The sequence below is a fragment of the Plodia interpunctella genome, chromosome 1 (assembly GCF_027563975.2).
Source record: "Plodia interpunctella isolate USDA-ARS_2022_Savannah chromosome 1, ilPloInte3.2, whole genome shotgun sequence".
Taxonomy (NCBI): domain Eukaryota; kingdom Metazoa; phylum Arthropoda; class Insecta; order Lepidoptera; family Pyralidae; genus Plodia; species Plodia interpunctella.
The window spans coordinates 8,322,748-8,347,775 of NC_071294.1; the positions used below are offsets into that span (position 1 = coordinate 8,322,748).

General features: G+C 35.8%; 1 protein-coding gene across 1 annotated transcript in view; it reads right to left on the reverse strand.

Moving 5' to 3' along the window:
- Positions 1–25,028, reverse strand: part of LOC128683961 (T-box transcription factor TBX20-like) — a 61,112-nt gene that overhangs the window by 32,997 nt on the left and 3,087 nt on the right. Inside the window, exons 2-3 of the mRNA XM_053770086.1 lie at positions 23,631–23,786; positions 22,380–22,542 (exon numbers count right to left, since the gene is read on the reverse strand). Coding sequence (XP_053626061.1) covers positions 22,380–22,542; positions 23,631–23,786 — 319 coding nt within the window. The remainder of the gene's footprint in view (positions 1–22,379; positions 22,543–23,630; positions 23,787–25,028) is intronic.

A 25,028-nucleotide genomic window follows, 5' to 3' on the forward strand; every position in this document is an offset into this window, starting at 1 on the left:
CATTTTATGCCTCCTTTTGTCAGTTACCTACGAACAAAATGATGATATTAGCTTGCATTTTATTTTACATATCAAGCCCCCAGATAGAAATAAACCATGTAATTCTGAAATCGAAGGTCAGACTAAGCAATAATCTGAAGAAACAACTTATTAACATATCCTTATTTAACAAGAAATAACAAAGAAAAATTTAACGACGGGAACTTTACAGCATATTCAAAAACTACTGTTTCTTTATACATTTCTTCTGAATTAATTAATTTCATAATTGACCACACAGAGCTAGCCTCTGCATGAAAACGTAGAACTATCTAAAAAATTGCCTACCTTGCATATTTTATTAGGTAAACAGACGACGCAACGGTCAACACCCGTGGACTCGGGTGAAAAGAGAAAACGGGATAAAACGATGACATGTAGGTACACGCAAAAGTAAAACGAAGTACGAAAATACTTCATCAGCGAATTTCAATTTTACGACGTCGTTACACATGAAATATAATGTAGACATAAATATGGTGAAAAGTGACGTTTTGTTAACGACTCGAACGCCATGTGTATAAAGTAGCCGCGCCACGGGGAGCCACGCGCTACAGGGAAACACTTTGATAATTAAAAATTCTTCTTTATTTTTGGTCGAGATTGTAGTTATTCAAGAAATGTTTTATTGTTTCAACACACGATCATTCACAATTAACATGAATTTGCGTGAAATTCTTTCAGAATTTTACGTTGTATGCAATTTCGTAACTTATTTTTAAAAAATCTTATTATTATAAAAGACAATATGACTATCATCTCCAGTTTTAACATATGAACTGTTCGGGCCGTTTTTTTGCTTAATTATAAGTAACGCGTCTTGCGGAATTGTCTTCTATCTAAATGTCAAGGCATGCCCCAGGGCGTGACATTGTTAGATTTTGTAAATGATTGTGACAAATCTATTAAGTACGTATAGCTCTATGGAGAAACATAATACTAGGGCGTTTGGCGAACATTCTCTGGAAGTACGACGCAGCATGATTTAAAGGTCCACATTAAAGTTTTATTACCACGCCCTGCTTGCCTGACTGCTGTTCTTGGTGCTATTTTATATTTTATTAAAGAGCCTCGAAATTATATCCCGTATACATGTTTCCTTCACATAACAAAAATCTAATGACTCAGCTTAATTTTCTTTGAATGAAAACGAGTGAGTAATTTGTCCAATTAAAATGTCATAAATGGAAAATGTATGTACATCACATGTATTTAGTAAGTACTTCATCGGAGTACCTACTAATTCCATTGTACATAACGGACGTATTGGCATACAATCTTTATAACTTCCATCCAAGAAGCTAATCAACTGATCGTAGTAAAACTACGCGCCTTGGCCATATAAAGCTAATTAATAATTAATATCGAGTGGCAATTATAAAACAGTTAACATTAACAAGGTGGCCTTTAATTATTATCGTCGAATCTGACGATGACGTCGGTTTATGACACTTCCGGCGGAACCCCCCACTCGTCATAAACCTTTAGCCCAAAATACGATACACATTTGCCGTAAATTATTGAGGTCATGTTCGGACTTGGACAAAATATTAAAATACAACACCAATTATAAAATTTTATAACGCCATAAATGGTTGTATTATTATGATACTTCACATTTTGAGCACGATACAATAAAACTTTGACACGAAACGGTAGGTTTACTACCTACAATTTCGTCAATCATATTTTGTCAATACAAGAATATATAATTGATGAGTAATCGAAAAAAACAATCGTTACCTATATACTAATTGGTTAACATAGCAATTTCAAAATTACATACCCACTTTGTGATAAAAAAAAAACAGAAAATATAAGCAGTCTTTAATACTAAGAACTGTATAGAAAATGAAAAGGGAAACAGTCAAGTATGGTGGGACACGTTCAATGAAAAATAGAGCAGTTTAATCTTATACGTGTCAGCGGCAATGAGTACGTGATAGGTCGCAACCGATATTGCTAGCGTGCCCACTGCACACCAGTAATCATGGAGTAATAATATCATGTGTAATTTTTCAAGAAACAAAATGATATAAATATACCAACTTCCTTCCAATCTGTAGCAATTAAAGCTATGTCACGCAAAAACCATTTTTTATCAGAAACTTAAGTGAGCAAATTTTTTTTTAAAGCGAAATCATTCGAGGTATCCAATGTATACAGAGAAATGACATTCGACCTAAGTAGTAAGTTTTAATAGGACAATAGATATAATACACACACAGTTAAACATTTTTAAAATATTGATCAAATTTTACCCGACCCGGATTCGCTCAGGTAAAACGTCGTCTTGAATCACTCTATTTTTAAACCCCGCATAAAACTCCGTTGCGTAGTTTTAAATATCTAAGCATACATAAGCACCAATCGACAGAGAGAAGCGACTATGTTTTTATACATATACCTACATATAATGATAGTGATATTCTTCGAATGTCAGAAAATTACTAATACACTATTTGGCTTTTTGAGAAGTCATATTTTCTTACCATGAAGTTGGTAATATACTGTCATAATTCGTGTTGATTATAATGGTGGTGGTATCTCGCAGCCTCGGGTCGAGATTACGTCTGTAATTAACTGTTTTACACGCTCCTAATGGCTTCATTCCGCTAATGACCGTCTCATCTCACCCTTTTGCTCCTATCTACAATACCTACCAACATTCACAAGGAATTTACATCTTTAAAATCTTCACGATAAAGTTTAATTTACGGACGACAATTGCTATACTGTAGTTAATAGCAGTCTATATCAAAAATTCTGCAATTTCGATATAAATATATTTAATTTATATACAACACATATACGACAGATATATTAATTGGCACTGTCGTAATTATACTTGCTGCTAATGAAGTAATTTCATTTGTTCATTAATGAATAGAACTACCTACTGGAAATAAGTTTTGATGTTAAATGATTCTCATTTTGCTTACAGGGAGCAAACTATTATGTTTACGAAATTATATATTTCATATTATTTACAATAAATAACAATCAAAATTATTCAGTTATAGTTAGGAGCACCTGCTAGTTCTTATCTGTATGAATAATTTATTAATATTACAAACAAATGCAAACTTTTTTGACGACGATGGCTTAGGTTGAACATACCTTACTTAGGTAGGTAGGTAAGGTTAAGTTGCATTTGTTTTAATTCACTAACAAATTGTGTAAATCAGGGAATAAATTAGATAACTTTTACGACGTGGTGAAAGAAAGTTAGTAAATTTAGTTTAAAAAGTAGTTTTTCGTAATAGTAGGTATAAATTGAAGATATTATACTAGGTACTCAAGATCAAGTAATTCAAATGGAATTAAATATTCACACCTAAAATCGATATGATATAAAAAATATAGGTACATATTTTTAATTTAATGATATAAAAATTATCATAATGCATTTAATATGAGTTATAAATATCTACAAAATCACAAGTGTAATGCGCGTCGCATTCTATAACGATGTTTTCGTACCGAGTTCACGCTTGGCCGGTTTTACTGCAGTATTTTACTTAACAGTCGCTGCTGCACAGTGCATACTATACTCTACACATACAGCACAAAATATGGATGTTATAGAAATATAGTCCATATGCCATTTCGCGCTGGTAACGTATGAAAATGGGAAAAGGTAACGAAAACGATAATCAAGAAATGATTACAAAATTGGTAGATACATTTTATTTTATATGAGATAAGATAATTTAACTTTAGAAAACGTAGGGTGTGTTGCGCAAGTCATCTTTGAGGTTAACTTTGATCTGCGCATCGATCTAATCATATATATATATAAGGTTAATCCTGTGATATGTAAACTGTTAAAGTTGCATTTTCACTGTTAAGTTGTTTTGTACTATAGATACTATACAGACTATACACAAACAAAAATTGTATTGTACTTCCAATATATTGTGAATAACAACGTCCATGTTATTCACATGGTACCTAAATGCTAAGTCGTAAAATCATGGTACATAAGTACCTACCTAAAGGTTGATTTCTTTACATTGGCATGCTCACTCAGTCGATGGTACTGAACAACTTTTCGTATGGAGGCAACCTTGAAATCTCGAAAAAAATCAGCTGATCCACACAATGTATAAAAAGTTACCCTGTATAACGAAAAATGTTTGAACGAATATTTTACAAAATACGTGATTTTATTGTGTCGTCTGTGATGTATCAAAGTGGTAACAATTCAGGTTTCATTAAAAGCTTTTATCCTAGCTATCTAGTATTTAATGTCGTGACGAGGAAAATTAGCAATTTCCACGAAGAAGTAAAAGTACATTTAACTTACTGCTACTATCTCAAGTGACGATAGAACATATTTCTGTCATTTACATAGATCAGGTTTATTTTATGAAGAAATGTTAAAATAGTCTTGGCAGAAGGGGCAAACTCAAAAAGTACTGGCTAGAAGTCATCAATGAATTCGGATAGAAAAGCGAACCCTCCGCGTCATGGCTGATGAAATAACCGGTGCTTGGCGGGTGGGTGTCAAAATTCATTCGTTTATCGTGCATAAATTACTTCATATTTTATGCAGATATCGGTAATAGGATAGTCGGGGCATGCGATGGCTGGCCCGTTGTGAAGCAGGTTTAATGAACCGAATACTGCCTATTAATGCCAATGCAGCGTGTAGCAGGTGCTGTCACTTGGCAGACAATACTATCTTCTTCTAAGTGTAATGCTCCTGTTTTTAAACTAAGCATCCACTAATATTTACACGTTATGACGCTGTGAAACTTGATCGTGAACGTTTTTTTGTTTTAATTTTAATGATTACTAACATACAGTAGCCTGTTATGTTACAGAAATCTGAAAGTTATATAGACACATTAGTATTTTTATAAAGATGCATATCAGTTTGTAGTTTACATATACAGATAACAAGTATGTAAATGTCTTTGAAAATTGTAGGATACAGACCACAGACAAAAGTACATATGGTTGTAACATTTTCATTTTTATTTAAATGCTCTATTATCAGCATATTTATAAAGCTATAAGCCAGATATAAACGGCAATTTTTTACTTGAAACTAACAGAAGTTAAAGTACTTAGAGAATATGTAATACAGACAGCTTTTTAATCTTACAAGAATAAGCTCACTCGTATTTAAGACGGCCACTGTAAGGTCCGTGCACATCGAACGCGTATCCCTGCGTATGCACAACAAAATTGTATTGAATTTTAACGCACATTGTATACATACATGCGTTATAATTCCATACAACCGTGCAAAAATTTGGTGTGCACTGCCCTTAAACCCGCGTTCTCACATGATACGTTAACAGCAAAGATTGATATCTCCACTCGGCCGCAGTCAGCTGCTAGCGCAATTAGCGCAAACCGAGGAATTTCTTGAACTACATACGTATATTTCAACTACAAGTATTTGCGGCTAATTGAAACTCTGAAAAATAGCGACCACATACTGAGTCTCTTAATGTCAATGCCTCGAGCTACGGTTAATATCAGCATAATATATAGAGAGCACAGCTGGCATCACACATGATGATTCAAAGCATTTGTTTTTTTTTTCACAAAGCATTTCACATCAAATTTTAAATGTACTCGACTACTACTAGCTATAAACTACTAGTACTGAGTTTTAACATCACCTACTTTGATCAAGCCGCTTAACGACCTCTACTGAGAATAAACAAAAGGTACTGATTCCATTGCATTTTCACGAGTCATTGAAACTTATCTATAGCTTCGTTATTTTGAGGAACAAGCATGTTTACTTTTAATAGTTAAATATCGCGATAACTTGCAACTCAAATATTGCTAGATTGCGATAAAGCAAGCCCTTTGAACAACATTAATTCTGAAGTACAAGTCCTTAGAGCACCCATAAATATAATATTGCAATTCTACATGTTAATTTATTGCCTGTGAACATGTGCCATTAAGATGACGTGACTTGATGTTAGCCAATATGAAAAGTGAACTAACAATATGTATAATTGCTTTTTATGGATGACTAGCAGCCCGCCCTGGTTTCGCTCGCATAAAACCATAATAACAAAGTAGTAAAGTAAAGATTTCGTCTATCTCTGTGCCAAATTTTGGCAAAATCGGCTCAGTAGTTTTTGAGTTTATTCATTAGAAATAAAAATACAAATCTATTCTCTTTATAATGTTAGTATGTATGGATGGATAGTATGGATATTATTATGGTTTGAAATATCATAGATACACGTAAAGCTATGTGCCTGGTGGGTGATGTGAAAAGACACAACAGAGGGCAGGTCGTTAGAGCGCGGCCGCACCATTACCGATGATCGATGGTGGATGCCCCGGCGCCCGCGCCGCTCGACAAATTTAATTTAGCTTCATTTGGATCGCTGATGTGGCGTTGTTTCCTTCCGAAATGCCACTTACTTCCGTATCAAATCGAATAAGAACGGAACTTGCGTTTCTTGGACCATACTACCTTACTATTATAGTTACAGATAAAACCATGCTATTTAAAAAAATAAAATACAAAGTTTCAATAATTCCCCAGCACATTAACATAGCTTCAGCGTACGCACATAAAATTTATAACGTAATTCGGTTTTAATGAGCCCAAATAACATTCACAGGTCGCTTGCGAAGAGATGTAAACTGCTTTAATTGCACCTCTCGGAATCAGGCACCGGGCTGCTACCGGAGAATCAACACCTTCGTCTCGAAAAGGAATTAACAGGTAGCATTAAACAAGAATTCTAAGTTTATTTTCCATCCTTCCACCTCCACGAATTAATACCTAGCAAAATAAGTGGACTGTTTTGCAAAATATGCTAGGGAATGTTGTTCACCGTTAGAGCAGACAGCGTCGGTAGACAGGTAGGTTATTGGTTATGTATGTGTATGACGGGGGTGGCGGGTGGTAAATGCAGTCGGTCGGGGCGCTAACGTGCGCGGGGGCGGCGGAGCGCGCGCGGGGATGCTGGGGTGTAGACGTCGTCGAGAAGCGTCGGAGGCTGCGATCGATGAAGCGCGGACACGCCTTGCGCACGCCACCGCAACCCGCAACCAAACTCATTGTTGATTCAGCTGTCGCTCCTACGTCTACCTCTAACTAGCACGACTACATGTTAACTCGGCGGGTTATCATCGCCTAAATAGTAGAGTAAAATCATGTGCGAACGATTAAGATTCCCGAAAATAGTTCCACATCATAATGAATGTCCATCTCGGGACGGGCAGACGAGACGACGCCTGTATTATGCTTAAACACGTTTGCTGTCAAGAGATCGTCCAAATGCGATGAGCGTGTTAAACGACTGTATTGTGGGCTGCTGTCACTGCTGAGATCGGTGCCTTTGCCTAAACCCTTGGCACGTCGATATTATCTCGTCTAGTCGAGGAAGCCACTCCTAAACTACGAGTGGTTTGAAAAACGACTACCTTCTTAATCTGACATCGATCGATGGGCTTTTAATAATCCCTTTCACTATTAGCTCAAGTTGAAACATTGTTTATTTAAAATTTATTTTTTCTCGCACCTGTTAATTTTTAAATGTGTACCTAAATTATTTTTAGTACTTGTAAGACACAACATTTACAAGTCCATTTTTTTTAGAAAGTAAGGTTTATTATAACAACTTTTCAGTTTAAAATTTAAATCACATTATGATACGATGTTCTGATTAAAATGCTGTATAAACGTCTATAAAAAAGGCAAGCTGTGTTCCAACGTTATCACTACATCTGGAATCTTGTCAAAACGGTTAGCTAAGCGCGAGATTAAGCGACGAATACAAAACGACCAACATGTCGGCCGATCGCCGGGATGCAAGCTCGGCCCAAACATTAACGGCCTAACAAAAAGTAACTTACAGTCCACAGAACAGAGTCAAATTTTGAACGAAAAGATTTATTCGGGTTTTGATCTCATAAGTGTCAAACATTTAAATTCCAGATAATTCTAAAGGACACTGATCCGTCACCGATAACGCACTTTAGCATCTTTTGGTGACAAGTGAGATGTTCACTCGTAATCCATAAGATCGAAGATATCTACTAATTGCCGCCTCTATCTATACCTACCTACGTTATTAAGCCTTCCCGGGGTTTTAAACTCTTAACCTCAAAGCTTTATGTACACCAGCTAACACACCGTTATTTTCACTGTAATTGCACTGACGGAAGCAAATTATGAATATTATATCTATAAATTCTTTTATCTACAGACAGCTCAACTATAATTTACAACAATAAAATAATAACTACAAAACTTAAGCAGGCTTAATGAGGCATTCGTCTGCGCGGCCGCAATGTGGAACGCTACTAATTTGAGCTTTAACAAAAGCTAAGGGCCCAGATATAACATGAATGGCTAAATTAGAAACATTTACATTAATAAGCTGCATGTATGTTTCCAGTTGGTTTGACGGTTCGTGCTGCGGCGTGTAGTTGATATGTGCATGTTGTGACTATTTATGAAACATACCATAACAAACTAACATATATATTTTTAAATCCAGGTGAAACATAAAGTAAAAGTTGGAAAAGCTTTTGAAGTACATACTTGATACTGGAATTTCAAAATTTTTACAGTACCTAAATATCGGATTTCAACCAAATCGTTGTGGGGCACGCAATAATAGACATTAAAACTTATCAAACCCGTTATAGTGCTAATTAGCGTTTCACTAATTGTTGTTTATTAGCCGAACACAGCGCATGCGCGGTCGTTGTCACCACACATGAATGTGAAAAAATATTGAAATACCAGATATTTCTTTTTTTAAAATAAAACAACGATGTTGTATTTATTGTATATAAGAATAAAATGATAAATATAGGATATTACATGTGTTTATTTGGCTTATTAGCTATTAACAGCAAGATAACGTCAGGAAAGATACTTAAATGGAACGTTTGACGATGACGAGCACCTGTAGTCTCAGGAGCGTTGGCCGGTCGAATTCGTCCGAATGCTAATGAGGCGCACGTTACCCAACGCGCCACCTGTCTCGATATGAAATAATTTTTATTTACGGGACCCTCGAAAGATTATGAATATTTCGTGGCGCTATCGCGTCGAACATCGGACCGCATATTATGTTACGTACGCTGTATGCTACAGCGATCCATTATTTACGTCGTAGACGCTCCCTAACGCTGCGTGTGCTCGGTAAATATTGTTTTCACTTGACACCTTCTTTGGTAGTCTTGAAAGAGAAATATCGTTTTGAGTTACACTTATAAAATTGTTAATGCTTTCCAACAAGACAAAAATCCTATTTTTGTGTTTCCAAGCACATAATTTAATTTGTGCCCTTTCATTTCAAATCTAAAATCATTACAGATTAACAGACTACAGGTATGTATTTATAGCGCTGTAAATTACTCTTTAGCCGATCGGATTCATTTATCTTTGCAAGTCAATTTAAGAAAGCACGTAAACAAGCATTGAAAATAATTTTAAGTAATTAATAACCTATTTAAAGTTAGTACTTTATTTATAAAATAATTTTAAGTAATTAATAACCTATTTAAAGTTAGTAATTTAGGTAGTCCTAAAAATTTAAATAAATATTGGAGATAGTCCGACTCCGAAGTTATTGGCATTCTCTAATCTGCTAGAAAAGAACGCAAGGCAACATTTTCCAAACATAGCTAAGATCACTCTATGAGAGTGATAGCAAAAAACTAGATCAAAATCAGTTCAGCTGATTGGTGTTACGATACCACGGATAGACATATAGATACACAGACATGTTGAACTTATAACTCCCCTCCTTCTGTCATAGGGGGTTAAAAATAAAATGATCGAAACGCAAATCAACATTCTCGATAAAAGGCAGAGTTGGAGATTTTAGATAGCCATAGTTTTATCTAGACATCCTGAATGAAAATGAGGTAAGGCTTCGAGGAGGAAGGCGAATGTCATCAATCAAGTGGCGGCGCCCCGGAACGAATGCCATCCCAAACACCATTGTGGCCGATACCACCCACACTTGGCGAAACAGGTCAGGGCAGCTGGTGGTTCCATACTAATCGCAAGTTTGTTTGTGATAATTTTATCGAAAGAAAATAAGTACATAAATTTAAATTAACGCAACAAATATAAAGTTTTTACTCAAACTTAAGGAATATTTAACAGTATTTTTTTATTTAACTGTTAAGTTAAATAAAAAAAGTTTTGGTTTTAAATACTTGATGTAGGCTAAAATTTTATGAATTATTTTTACATTATCTCTCTATCTCTATCACTAAAATTAATTTTACGTAAATAATATTCACTTTCATGAGATGTGACGTCATAATGATCTAGCTAACTTTATGAAAAAATATGACAAATCCTAATAATTCTCCATAATCGTAGAAAAAAGAATTAGGCTGCTGCCATGTCTCGCGGATCCCTAAAAATTTAAATGGAGTAAATATGCAAAAAACATATTGTGTTTGCTCATTGACACGATCTTTTCATCGGCCACGACAATACTATTGTGCTATAAATTAATGGTTTCGCACCTTACACTAAACAACCTTCCGAGAAATCTCCCGTTGCGTGGAACTGTGATAACTTGTAAATGGTCAAGTTCATAGTCTTGGCTTATACCACACACAAAGTTTGAAATTCTAATGTTGTCGTGTTGGTAAATAAATTCGTAACGCGTGGCAAAATGACTAAACTTGTCATATTATACAATAAAAAATTTGATTCTGCTTCTTCTTGTCATTCATCATTTTCATCCAATTGATAATGATAGCAGTATAAAATACGAAAATTTTGCGTCTAATGATTTGTAATTACAATCGTCGCAATATAGACCAATTTGGATGAAAGCGAGTTGCCTGTTATAGATGTAGCAAGAGCAACACTTGAACCAATAACTTTTTTACACAAAATTCTTATCGAATCAAAGGTTCAGGGCAGTTATTGTATTATTAAAATAAGTGGGCGTAGGTATATTTTACTCTTTACTTAAATTGACCCAAAGTTTCGATTCAATCGATGATTTACCTCGGGGTATGCACCGAGCGCATATTGCAATTAATTGGCTTATCGCTGGGGCTTTATTGATTCGGTAAGGCGATACGTTTTAATTACCGCCATCACTCATTTGTCGTTGATTGGCTCCCAAGAACCGATGGTTGCTTATACCCGGCCAAATAGAGAATTACCTTGCACAGAAATAAACTTTTCGAAACGTGTGATATTGATTTCACCCAAGTAAGATTTTAATTACGGAGACTATTAAAACTCGACGCTCTTAATCAATATTGGCGGGACTTAACACCCGTAGGTACTTTTATAGTCCAGCCGTAAACTATCTGTTTAAATATGTGATGAGGTAAGCAAGGCAGAAATAATTAAGGCAATTTATTATATTTGAATTTTATCTTTTTAATGGAGCTAATATCATGTAATTGGCACAATGGCTAGAATAAAATTAAATATGCTACTCGTACTTCTTCCCTCACCGCATGCGGTGTATATTAAAAATGAAATTAAAGTCTTTGTCAAAAACTAATATATTTTAAGTTTGCTAAAGAATTGGTAACCTAGTATCTAGTACGTTCACATAACCTTATTACTTTACCTTACCTTATTACACGCTCATGCGCGATGTTTTTGCGTGAAAATATATGTAGATTATTTTGGTCACTAGGTACCTATTTCTACAAAAATAGTCTACGTAACGAGAAACATAGTTCAGTACTAGTTATTATTAAATATTTAGTAAAAGTAAAAGGTAATGTTGTATTTACCTATGTATTTAATTTTTTAATTACATATTTCTCTACTATTGGGCACAATGCTCAATTATACAAAACGTGTTACTAAATATACTTTACTTCTGTAATCCTATGTAGTATAATTTTTTGTCATGATAAGAGGGTACAGAGACAGTCGAGTCATATGTCGTGCTCGTGCCCACAGCACACTGCTATTACCAATTAATTGACAGTCAACCCTGGATACACATCGCATTTATTATCCCACCACATTTGTCAATTGCCTTTATTAATGATAAAGTAGTAGACATATGCCAATATTTCAAATTAAATTATTACTACAAAATGTTCGTCTTTTAAATTCACATTCGCCGGTTAGCACAGCTAATGACAAAAAGCAGTCTATTCCATAGCATTCAGCGGCAGTTGTTATCAAACAAAGTTATCAATAATCACGATTTAGTTAATCGCCCGGGGCGAATGTCGGGTTTCAGTACAACAGACTCATAATAAAGATATAATATCGCCGGCGGCGTGCTCTCCCGAGGGTGACGAATCGCTCGTCCGATTAACTCTTAAACGACAAATAGAGGAACTCCCTTCCCGCAGCCCTCCCGCTCGGGGGAAAACTAAGCCACGACTTCCGCTAATTATTCGAGGGAGCGGCACCGCAAACATCGCCGTCCCCCTCGCACTCCGCGAGCCGATGCACATCTCCGCAAAAACTCTGAAAACCAAAATTTTCCCTTCTCCCGGCGGGCGGTCATATTTCTTCCCTCTCGCTCCCATTAAACACACCGTAAACGCTTTCCTTTTTTCACGCCCTCGCTCTAATAGAAAGGCAAATTACGAGCTTACGGGCGCGGACGGGTGGCGATGTACGAAACCGCCGCGGCCGTACGTCCGCCTTCCCGCTCGCTCCCGCCGCCCGCCATGTTCCGTGCCGCTCGGGAAAACAGGGGTCGACGTGAACTTTCACGTCATATGTTTGTATCTATCGTGCGCTGGCTACCACATTCCGTTCGCCGCATACAAATTGGGTTATATTGTTTAGACAATCCATTTGGTACTGCGTATATGCGTTTTTACGTGAATATGTGAAACACTTCTTGACTGCTTCATGAGTCCAGTGTTATTATTTATTCGGTTAATAAAAATACCAATCTAGTATGTGACTATCAAAAACATTATTATTTAACTCAATTACATGAATTGGGTGTGAAAAAACAAAAACTATATAAAATTTAAAATTATATTGTATTCAAATTTTCTCTCCATGTAGCTTAAAATCTTATTCAGATTTGTTAAATTCATATAAATTTTTTATGCCTTATCTACCAAAATAGGAAATTCGACTAACACTAAAATAACTTAACATATTAGTCGACACGCAAAGACTGTTATCCCGAAAATAAAGCCATTTATACGTATAAAAACAAAAATAGCCAAATAACATATTAATCCGACATTAACGCGTGCAATTTGTCGCGCGAGAATTGTCCCGCTGTCGCGTCCATTGAGCCCGCACTCTGACTATACGTCACGGAGCGTTGACGAGCGACTCGCGTGACGTCACCGATATGCTGCGTAATCATACCATTGCGACACGAAGCCCCCTTTAACCCCATTGAAGCATCTACATAGTTGTCACATCTAAAATAGAATACTAAATTAATATTTTTGAGTTTTCCAGATAACATTGTTTCACAAAGAAGTAACCGGAATAACTTTTCACACTTACCGAACATAAAACTGAGATTGTACTGAGTCACAATTGCTAGTCACATAAAGTGTAAGAAATTTTGAGTGGTGATTCGGTAATGATCTCGTGCAGCGGATTGTAGGCTCGTTGATACGAATGGCAGTCATTTTCGAGTTATCGACTTAACGCCGGCGCGGAAATGGAAAATAATGACTTCATCGCCAAGCGCCGACGACGATATATAATTTGGACGTATTAGAGATCATTTGTACGAAAACTTATAGAGCGGTGCGAGCCTTCATTATTTCCATTGAATGTGAGGGAAAGTTAAGTTAGGATGAATTGAATTTAAAATAAATACTGAACTGTATTTCAAAAGCATATACTATTAACATTTTAAAAAATCGATTCTTCCCTTTTCTTATAATTAGGAAATTATAAGAAACCTTATTCGTAATTAAAAACCGCATTGGATTAATTAGATTTTATTAAACTTCCAATTGATACACATGTTATTGTTTTTAGTTACCACAAGTATAACAAAAACAATTATTTCGAATTGTTTCATAATGACTTTGAAAGAATGACATGATATAAAATTAAACATTATTAAAATAAATTGCAACGAACGATGTAAAAAGAAGTCATTCAAAGTTACATCTGCTTAACCGTCAGTAGTGGCAGACATGGTTAAACCAACCCTTACTTCCGCGACATGAGAGTTACGATTACGTTTTTGTTACAGGCTAACCGGCCACCCGGAATCGACATAAAAATAATTTATTCCCTACGAGGGGTAGCTGTGAAAATTTAACGCTCTACTTGTAAAAAGTGACACCACATGACGATCCTAGTTTTTATCCTTTATTTTGTGATGTAGAGTGAAAGTGACAGGAGAGATTTTTTTAAGAGAAACGCCTGAAGTAGTAGGGATTAAAAATGTTCATAGTACGGTACAACTGTCGACATTGCTTCCGCGTGTTGCCGCAACTGTCGTGCGGAGGTGCTAACGATCCAACCCTAATTAGCAGCCTTGCAGATGTCACTTCATTAAGTTAAAACGTGATTATACATACATCTAGAATTTGTTTTCTAAAATAATACACTACGTAAAAATGTCCTAAACTAATGTTTAGGATAAAAATCAGATGGTAAAGGTCAGACAGAACTTACCCACCAAATATAACAGATGGGTCAGATATCTTTGCAAGACAGAACAATTGTATTAAACAATATTGTAATAAAAATGTAGAGCTGTGTTTTAATTATTGTGGTAGTGGGTGAAGACGGAGGCGTTTCAATAAAAATATGTACGTATATGATAGAAGTACCGAATAATATGTAAATTCTACCCGCTCTAACAATATTATAAAACATCTTTGGTCGATCGATGGTTAAACTGTCAAAAACGTTATTGATTGTCGTACATCTTTGTGGCATCTAATATGAGCATATGAGTGAGAAACTTCCATGATTGACCTAGCTAACAAGGCCAGCGATTTCCGAAACATGAGTGGCAAGTTGGTCGACGTCAGTTGGCAGGCCAGCAGCGGTAACGAGTGGGGGTCGGGGGTCGCCTCGGTCGCGGGCCTACAATGGCTCGTTTGGACGCATAATGCCGCCCCCTCGCGGCCCACTTCATTACGCGAGTATTGTAAGCCGCAGGCACGCGCTTCGCCGAAACCTGTGACTCCATGACCCACCGACGCCGGTGGCCCAAAGCATTCTACATTAACATCTATTGTTTATTGAAATTAACAAACAGACATCTACTACTCGTAATTTCGGGCTTATGTATATATTTATACGCCTGACCGCAAGTGAAATCATTTCACAGTCAGCCAAATATAATTAACAAAAGCTCGACAACTATTCATAGCCGCATTCAATAACCAGACTATTGATCATCTCAGAAACGGCTCCTGGCATTACGACGACGTTGAATTAAGGCAATCAATCACAATGAATCGACTATGAGTACATACATATAAGAGATATTAAATCATTATCTATTTAAACACGGGGCTTCAATTGATAATAGCCGAGATAATATCTTATATGAATGTGAGTGGAGTGGAATAGCAAAGCGTGCGGTTGAGGCGATCACAATGGGCGTAGGAGTAAAACCAACACGGCACTGGGCGCCCGCGCATACTGCACAATACACGCGGCACAATAGAGAGCTAATTGTACGTCGACAGGCTGCCAGATACCACCGCATTGTTCCGGCCGAAACTAAACTCCAATAACGATATCAAAATCATTGCAGTAAGTAACTATTTATACTCCTCTATTCATAAGCTTCCGGGCAAAGAAATCACACTTTCTAAACCATTTCTTATCTAGCGATGTATAAAATTAGTTTGCTATGTGCAGTCAAAATCTGACACCAGAATATGAGTTCAATATAACGCCAACGAGCCATGAGATAAATGATGATTACACTCTATGAGATCCCCGAAATCACCCGATGTTCATGATTACGTAATCAATCTCCGTCAAGGCCAGGCGTCAGCCTTTCATCGGGCAGCGCACGCGCATCGTTCTTTTCTGTTTTCAATAGCTTTTTACACCTTTTTTCGTAATTATTTAACGTGGGTGATTACGTTTTAGGCGTTAATGGCTGTTAAATGGCCACTATCTCTTGATGACGGCTCTCTGTCATATGAGTTCATTTGGCTCGGCGCACTCTTAACATAAATTGCTTTTATAATGATATCGTTTTTTTTAAATAAGCCGATATCCTTTACTTATAAAATTATTTATTAATACATGAAGCATCTTGAGGGAGCTAAAACCGTGATAAACTGCAGAAAGCAAGTGCCTCCTTGCAACAGTAGCTGACAGCCTCCGCGCGCTCCACGATCCACGACGCGAGACGTGCGCGTGGGCGCTCTTATTGTGCGCACTTCATTTTCTCCCATTCAAGCCACAGAAACCAGTAGCTAATACCCTCAACATTCATTTAAACTTAAATACAAATTGCATCGCAAACTGGTAAAATGGCAATTTAATTTATAAGTTCACATAAAAACTTTGTTCGATTAAAACGCTACATATTTGATTGTTCATTATATTCTGCGAATTCTGGATACCTACTTGAGCATTAAATTGAAATTACATTATAATTAACCCAATCATAAAATACAGCGGTTGGGATTAATAGTTTAATAAATATAATGAGGTGAGTAGATAGGATCGTCGTATGTGAAAGTAATTAGATGTGAGCATTCATTATTGTGATGCGGCTTAATTACGTTTTATTGCGAGGCCCATTCTTGAACTTGGTCAATGCAATGGAAAACTATCAATTCCTGAGCAGTCGCACACTATTCCTTTTTAAGAGAAGAATACTATGTAGTTCTTGGTCGTCACTTGGACCTTCCGGCACCAAATAATATTTAATACTTATTCTTTTTTTGCCTTCAGTTCGTTCGACAAGACAAGACTTGAAATACTAAATATGTACAGTCAGCAACAAAACAAGTAGGTAGCTTGTAAGTAGGTACAAGGTGTATGAGGTAAATAAATGACATGTTTAAGATTTTAAACGACTTTATCTTGTACTTACTGTTTTATACTTATGACAAAGCAAACTGGTGACAGGAAAAATATTATAGTTTGGCAGGGGATCAAGCGAACAGCGAGAGCGGGCGAAATGACGAACAAGTAAGTACCCGTGTCACCTATGTAGTCTTGACTTGGTCAACTTTTTTTTCTACGAGCGCTGGCTCGTTGATATTATTACGCCGTAACATGAACAGTTGTGAAAAAAATTTTCTTTATAATTTACACACTAATTGGTCTATAAAATACAAAAAAATATTGTACAAATAGACCATCCTATATACTTTCATTTCACACGCAAAAGTAGTCGAAGAATATTGTACTATTATAGAGTACAAGCTCTATTAACCTAATCAGAGCATCTCGAAGATGTACTAAGACAGCCAACAAAGCATACTACTAATTATACGAAACCAGTGTAAAAACGGACTCTCTAGATTTCATCATAAACGGATCCGTGCATCATGCAATTTAAATTATTTATTGGCGCAAAAAAAATACGATACGCTCCTACACAAATGTTCATAGTATAAATTATATTATAGTGTTAAATTGCAAATTTTGAGTAGTTTTTTAGGATTTCCACAAATTGGTATTGAAGTATATTGATCATGCATTAAACTGTGTGGGTATAATGAGTATCTACGGGGGCCAAGACACGTCAGGCTGAAAGGTGCATTAGCGCGAAATAACACGTAGCCACGAAAATTTCAATTAAGTTTAATGCACATGTCGACGTCCCTCCCCGCTCCCCGCCCCACTCGATTTATTAAAACCGATTACAGGCTAAGCCGACGCTCGCCTGACTTTGCACTTGTTTTATCGCTCACCATTGCATTTTATTCCCCAAAATATGACCATAACAACTGCCCATATCAGCTGTAATTTGAATTATCAAAATGTGATAATGTAAAGATAAAAAAATTAAACATGCAATCGTTGACATTCTTGCTGGTAAAGAAATTAATTATAGTTTTATATTTAGGTATAAATAAATCTTGATCGATCTAGCCTTTGGATAATGTCAATATTGGAAGTAATATAAAACAATATAAAAAAAATTGCTTGAATCTAATCGCCTTTTAATGTCGCAGCGTCGAAATGCCATAATTAACTAGGTCGATAGGTATCAAATAAATATGAAAGAACCCCTATGTCCGTCCGTCCGGGTTAAATATTGGAAATATTATGATGTAACATTCAGTAAACATTAACTCTATTAAAATAATGTATGGATGGGTTTTATAGCTTACACCTGTTAGAAATGAGCAAGGATGATATAACTCACAGAATGTGTTCTAGCAAAAACTGTGTTATAATCGGCAGTAATCATTGGCTACAATAACTGTCAAAACGGCACTAAATATTGTTTGTAAATGCCGTTGCTTTTGTACCTTTTTCAACGGTCAACACCTTTGGAGGCTTGGAGCGGGCACAAAGGCAGGAGCCTGATCAAAGGGTGCTAAAGGTTAACGTCTTTTATTCAAATGTACACGAATCTTCTTCTGAGTTGTGAATCGAAAATATTAGTTTCGAATGTGTTTATTTTACACTTCATAATCGAATCACATAAATCCAATATAGGTATGTCTAGATAATTATATTTTATGTGTTGGTAGTTCGCATGAATAATTTTGTATTGTCACGTCATCCATCAAATAATTATTGAAGCAGTAAAAATCATTAATACAGCGAGCGATCACTTAAATTGCGGATACGACCAATTTTCATTGACGCCTCCCGGACGCTCTGATCTTATTAATATAAATGACTTAGTTGAAGAAAGTATACGTAACTATACTTGTTCCACAAGTATAGCAATTATTTGTGATGCATGTAAAATTAATAAAAAGTTGAATAATTAAAAAGTTGCTAATAAACCATTATTAAAATTATCATTATTTTGTCGACCTCGGTGGCGCAGTGGTAAAGTGCTTGCCTCTGAACCGTGACGTTTGATCAGGTTTGATCCCCGGGTGGGGGGATGATCGAAAATGATCTTTTTCTGATTGGCCCGGGTCTTGGATATTGTTATTGATTGATATTTGTTATAAAATATACTATCGTTGAGTTAGTATCCCATAACACAAGTCTCGTACTTACTTTGGGTCTAGTTCAATCTATGTGATTTGTCCTTATATATTAATATATATATATTAGTATAGAATCCTATACACGGGTGAGTTGCACCAGTCAACTTGACGTTGACTTGGACTTGCTGACAGTTAGACAAAATTGTGTACATCACGTTTTTTTTGCGCAGATTAAAGTTAACGTCAAAGTTGACTGGATAGTCTAAGTAATTCTATGCCATAATAGATGATATTGTACATAGCCTTTATTATATAAACAGTAATGGTAAACCCTTCTGACATCATAGAGACCTTCGACTTGTGACTTCGTCATTTTTTCTCAGGAGTGGTCATTACGGCATGCTAGTAATAGGCAGCTTTTTGAGCAATTTTATATTAATAAAAAAATTAACTTAAATGTGTTTATGAAAGACGAATTACTGAAGAAATGCCCACGACACAAGCGAGGCAAATTCCTTTAACTTTCATCCGCAAACTCCTTTAACATAATAAACTTAACCGCAACATGAGATATAGCAATAACCTTGTTGATTGTTACTTTCAAAGCATTGGGAATGTTACGACTTAACAAATATTTCGACGGGACGACCTGTCCAGCCTCTGCCACACATAAATCGTTCCCCAGTTAGTTCACTCTAACAAAGTCCAGGCAGTAAAGTGGCCGCTTGTAAATCAAAACGACGAATCGAAAAAATGAAAAAAAAATCGAGACATGCCGACATTTCTCGCAGGCCACGCAACGCTACCTTAGTGATGGGACAATACTCGCCTCGCTCGACTGTATCGATAACTATGTATATCGGTAACTTTTCATTATAATGACATCCACAATCTGTAAATACAATTTTAATACTTTTTTATATCACTTGTCACGGTTCGATAATACCTATATATAAAATCTATCGCATTTAGACAGGAACTCCAAAAAAGTAGAAATCGATAACTGTATCGGTACTGTCCAGCAAAGGGTACGTGAAAAGGAAAGGATTGTACATCGTAATAAAAATGATAAAGCGTATTACGGGATGTCCGGAGATAAGGGCCCACTTTATGTTTTCATATTAAGTTTGTCATAAAAAATAAGCGCAGTAACGCTCTCTCTTTATGGCTATTGGTTGCCTTTGTTAGTTTAGCACTCGTCCGATGCAAATTTTCACATTTTTATACATTTGCCTCTGATCGTTTGCAACTTTGCACGATTCTTATAATAAATGTTTTATTTATTTTTTACTTCGAAATTGTTTTTTTTTATAGAGTCTAAATATTTAAATTGTAATAAAAAATATATGGTGCTCTGCCTCCATACAACCTGATTTCATTTTTAATAATTCGGTACAATATAAATAAATATTTTACGGTGAAAATTATTTTGATAGATACAATAAATAACGTATGTAATTTTCAATTCTTTGGCGCAGGGATATATATATTTTTGACACTATTACAAATAACTAGTAAGTAAAGTAACGTAGATAAACAGTAAGTCAAGTCCGCCTAAAATGCTTATTTACATCACCAAAATTTCCTAATACAAATTGATAGAATGTGCACGGTAGAGCCGTTTAAAAACACGCTCCATCGCCCTCCCTTGTAAAAATTTGTCCACGATATCCCATTTTGATTGGAAGGGTTGATTTATCTCTTGTTTAGGCTCTTACTTGAGATTACATACAGTTGATACTTATATATTAGAACAATTAAATACTATAAAACATCCAGTAAAAATAGTACTCCATTCTATAGTTTCGAAAAAAATAATATTCCATACATTCATTCCCACATAATAAAAATATTTTAGATTCCCATTCTGCTCCACGGATTTTTAAAATTGTTCCCAAAATGCTCCACGGTAATTTTTAAATGCTTTATTAAAATAATTGAATTATAGTTTTATTTTACTCCATCAGACATTAAAAAGGTATAGTCTACAGGTATAGGCTACAAAATTTCTTGGACACTACCTAATTATTTCAACTCTGTTTCTGTTTACTTTGTAATAGTACGATTTATGTCATTAATTATGAATAACAGGCTTTTTAACTTCAATAAAGGATTAAACTATTTGAAGTATTTTATTACTTTTAGTTTTTTGAAATATTTTTTACAACTGCACCGACATACAAAAAAAAAGGTTAATTAAAAAAAAACCTTTATTACAAAAGTATCACGCATTGTTAGTCATACTATATGTAACAAAACAATAGCGGGCTTCCCCCGAGATTGAAGTCCTCTCTGGGAGAATAGACAACAGTGATTTAGACTAACTGCACTTGTTGCGAGGGACCCTCCCTCCACAGATAACATATGACACGGGGCTAATACAGAGATTATGCTCATTCTATACACTTGCTGCGACAACAACTCATTTGTCATTACTATTTGTGATTGATATACAACGACCTACGGTAATGACACGGATAATGTCTTTGTTTGTTTTATCGTTTCATTCATTTTAGGGAATATTATGACAAATATTTAGGTATTATGTTGTACAAGCTTCAGAGTTTGTAATTGAATTACTATAAGCTGTTATATGCTGTTTTTATATTTGTATAAAACAAGCAAAATATCAAAATTCTCACTCGAACTTGATATATAAGTTGGTTAAAAGGGCTTAGCAAGACTACCAAATTGAAAGAAATTGTCATTACTGTAAAAAGTATGTACATACCTAAAACCATTTATTTATTTTTTCATATCGATGACTCAACTTCTAAACGATTTAAAAATTCTCCTAAATATTGTGTAATGGATCTCCCGGAGGAGTACTTGTATTGTATGTGTATCCGTGAGCGAGGGTTCCCGTTCCGTTCTACGCGATGGCAATTTTCCGCTCGCCGCCACCGACTACGCAATTATTTAGATAAACCTCTCGGCGTGACTATAAAAACATCTTCCCCTCCCCCTCCGGCGCTTGTTGTCTTTGGGGCTTTGTAAATTTATAGCTCGGCATTACGCCGACGGTTAGGAAAAAATGTACTTTTAATTTATCTCGTTAAAGGGTTGAAGGACGACCGGGTTCGCGGAGTAATTATTCCGGAATTGGCCACTTTGGCTGATGAATCCATTCCGCTGAACCCTTTGTTGGGGCGATCGCAGAGTGAATTAATTTGTTCTTGACTCGGATTTTAGAGGAGTGAAAGATTGTATTATGTTGATGCGCCAAGCGATTCATTTAAGAATTGTTTCAATGACTGACGAAGGGAATTTTAAGGATATTATTTTTCATTGTTAGCGTTGAAATAAATTAGATAAACTTACCTAAAATTTACACTTACCTCCCAGTTTTGGTGATGATCATCTCCGTGCCAAGATCGTGGAACTTGTCCCATAGTTCCTTGGTCTCGAGCTGACAATCAACTGTTAGCAATTCTTCACAATTGCATGACGTAGCTGGAGGGAGCGGTCTCGCTGGAGACGGTGTATCTCGTTCTCCCAACTCTGTCAAAATCACTAAATGTCAATAAGTTGTTTATTATGTACACAATCGTTTATTATTTAACCAATATTCGAAAGAAAGGCCAAACTTTGTTCTGAACAGAGAAAAGTAGCAAGGGGAGCGTATTAGCCCAGCAAAACCACAATAGCAAAGGAGCCGATGCGTCAGTTTAACTCAGTATGTTCATAATCTAATTAATTGGAAATATGGTCACCAATCTGAAACACTAATCCATTACACGATTGTAGACTAATATTACTAGGTAACTGAGGAAAACAATGCAGAACAATTAAAGCCCGTTGTCTGGCTGCGGCTGCCGGTACCACAACGATATCATCGGTTTCTATTCAACACGCACTCCATCACATGTTTACTGTCTTGTGAGAACCGAATTGTTTGTATGAGAAAGCCTGTTTATTGTTACGATAATTGTAGCTACAAACGGCTTCAATTTACTTTTTACTTCGCAATGAATGAATACGATAGTGTCGTAATGATAAGAGTTTTTGCTTCAACGGTAAGTAAGTCTGGTTTATACGTAGATTACATTGGCGAGCCGTGACATGCGTGCTATTGGTTGTATAATGTTGAGAAAATGTAAATGCAAATATGTGTTATTTGAATCGTCGATCATTATTATGTAGAATAGATCCACAAAATACTACCCATTGCATAATTCTAACTTTTTTAATCAAACGTTGATTACGATCGTATAGATCGATCAATTATTACGATACTAACTACAAAGAAACGCACAAAAAATTATTACCAATCTGCCGTCCTTAACGTAAATTCAGCAACAACTTTATAAATGCAGAAACAATAAGTAGTTGCTGCATTTATGTAATTATTCTTTGCGTATTCACTTTGTGGCCGTCTCGCTCACCACCCGAGCACAGTTCCACGTCCTTCTCCAAATCTTCATCAGGTATGAGCAAATAAATGTGCGAGATATCATGTCGTTCCTGACGTATCGTCAACGGCAAATCCAGTTCGCTTTTCCGCTATAGCTATGGCTAAATTAACCAAATTTGGGTTAAGTTAGCCAAAGCCCGGTTTCAACGCGCACAATGCAGAGTGATATACCTACCAGAGGAAGGAGCAGGTGAGGGGGCGATGTGGTCGTCTCGCTCGCCGTCTGAGCACTGTTCCACATCTACCTCCACGTCTTCATCAGGGATTGGCGAGCGGCAACTAGACGCAGGAGAACTGAGCGTCGCCGGCGAGCTTTGTCGGGATACTGATCCTGGTGGAAAAAAGGAATATTACAAAATAATGAAATTTATATTAAAGAATAATATTACTCTATAAAACATCTCGATATTTCTGCGAAAGCGAAGACACGAGGCACAATAATAATATTATAATATGTGTCCTCCTAGTATTGATAACGGTGTTATTCAAATCTTTTAAATCTTCTTCCTTGGGAAAAATGCACTATGTAGTATAGAACCAAGTATATGACGCAAATTTCAACTTTATACATCTACGCAATTTGGATAAAAGACAAACGGACAGACAGACAACCAAGAAATTCCGTTTTACCTCTTGAAGACGGTATTTATTGATTTTATATAACATTTTGATCATCTTAGTAGAAATCGATTGTGATATTGCAGAGCAATTAATACGAGTATAAGTACGTTCATCGTTCCGGCCGATTACACCACAACACCTTTGTTTTCCTATATTATTCAGATTAATTCATTCTATAACGGTCTTCTTGCTAACACGTACTTACCTTCTAATAAAAGAACTACAACCCAATCAATTGTTATTATTCAAACATGGTAAGTGGCTAATTATATATAATTGGACGAGTGCAGGACGCGAGTGGAATCGGTAATAACAAACATACGAGTAAGGTATTTTGTACCTTCCTTCCCCTAGTCCTCGATATTTATGTACTTTTACTAATAAACTTATATTCTCAATACGCGACACGACATTTGAGTGTAATGAACGTCATTTTAATTATAATTTTACTCTAGTTTTATCCTTGTACTTGTAAATTTTGCTTTTTAAAGTTTTATTATTCTGCGAAGATGTTTATCTGCGAATATATCGTCTTAATATTTCAAAAAGGTAATAATACAAAATGGCAAATATTAATTTGGTACATAAGTAAGTACTTTAATCGTTTAAATAATAATATAAGTATGTTGCCGTGAAAATGTTTTCTGTTTATGGAAATAAGGATTGTGCAAGGAGGTAATACCTAATATGTTGTATGATCTTTTTAATTTAATCTGGTTGTTTTTTTTTAATTTGAGAGAACGCAGTTCACGAAAAAGTTTTTATAAAAATGTCATTTTCACCACATTCTTTTACAGTCGTGAGAGAGATTTTTTGCATCCAACGCGTGACAATAAGGAATAAATGGTTGAGGAGTTCTCTCGTGAGAGCCAATCCTGGGTGTTTCATCGTATCTCGCATTATCATGTGAATTGAAGCTACGTGAAAATCTTCAACTCTGTAGGTCAAGCGA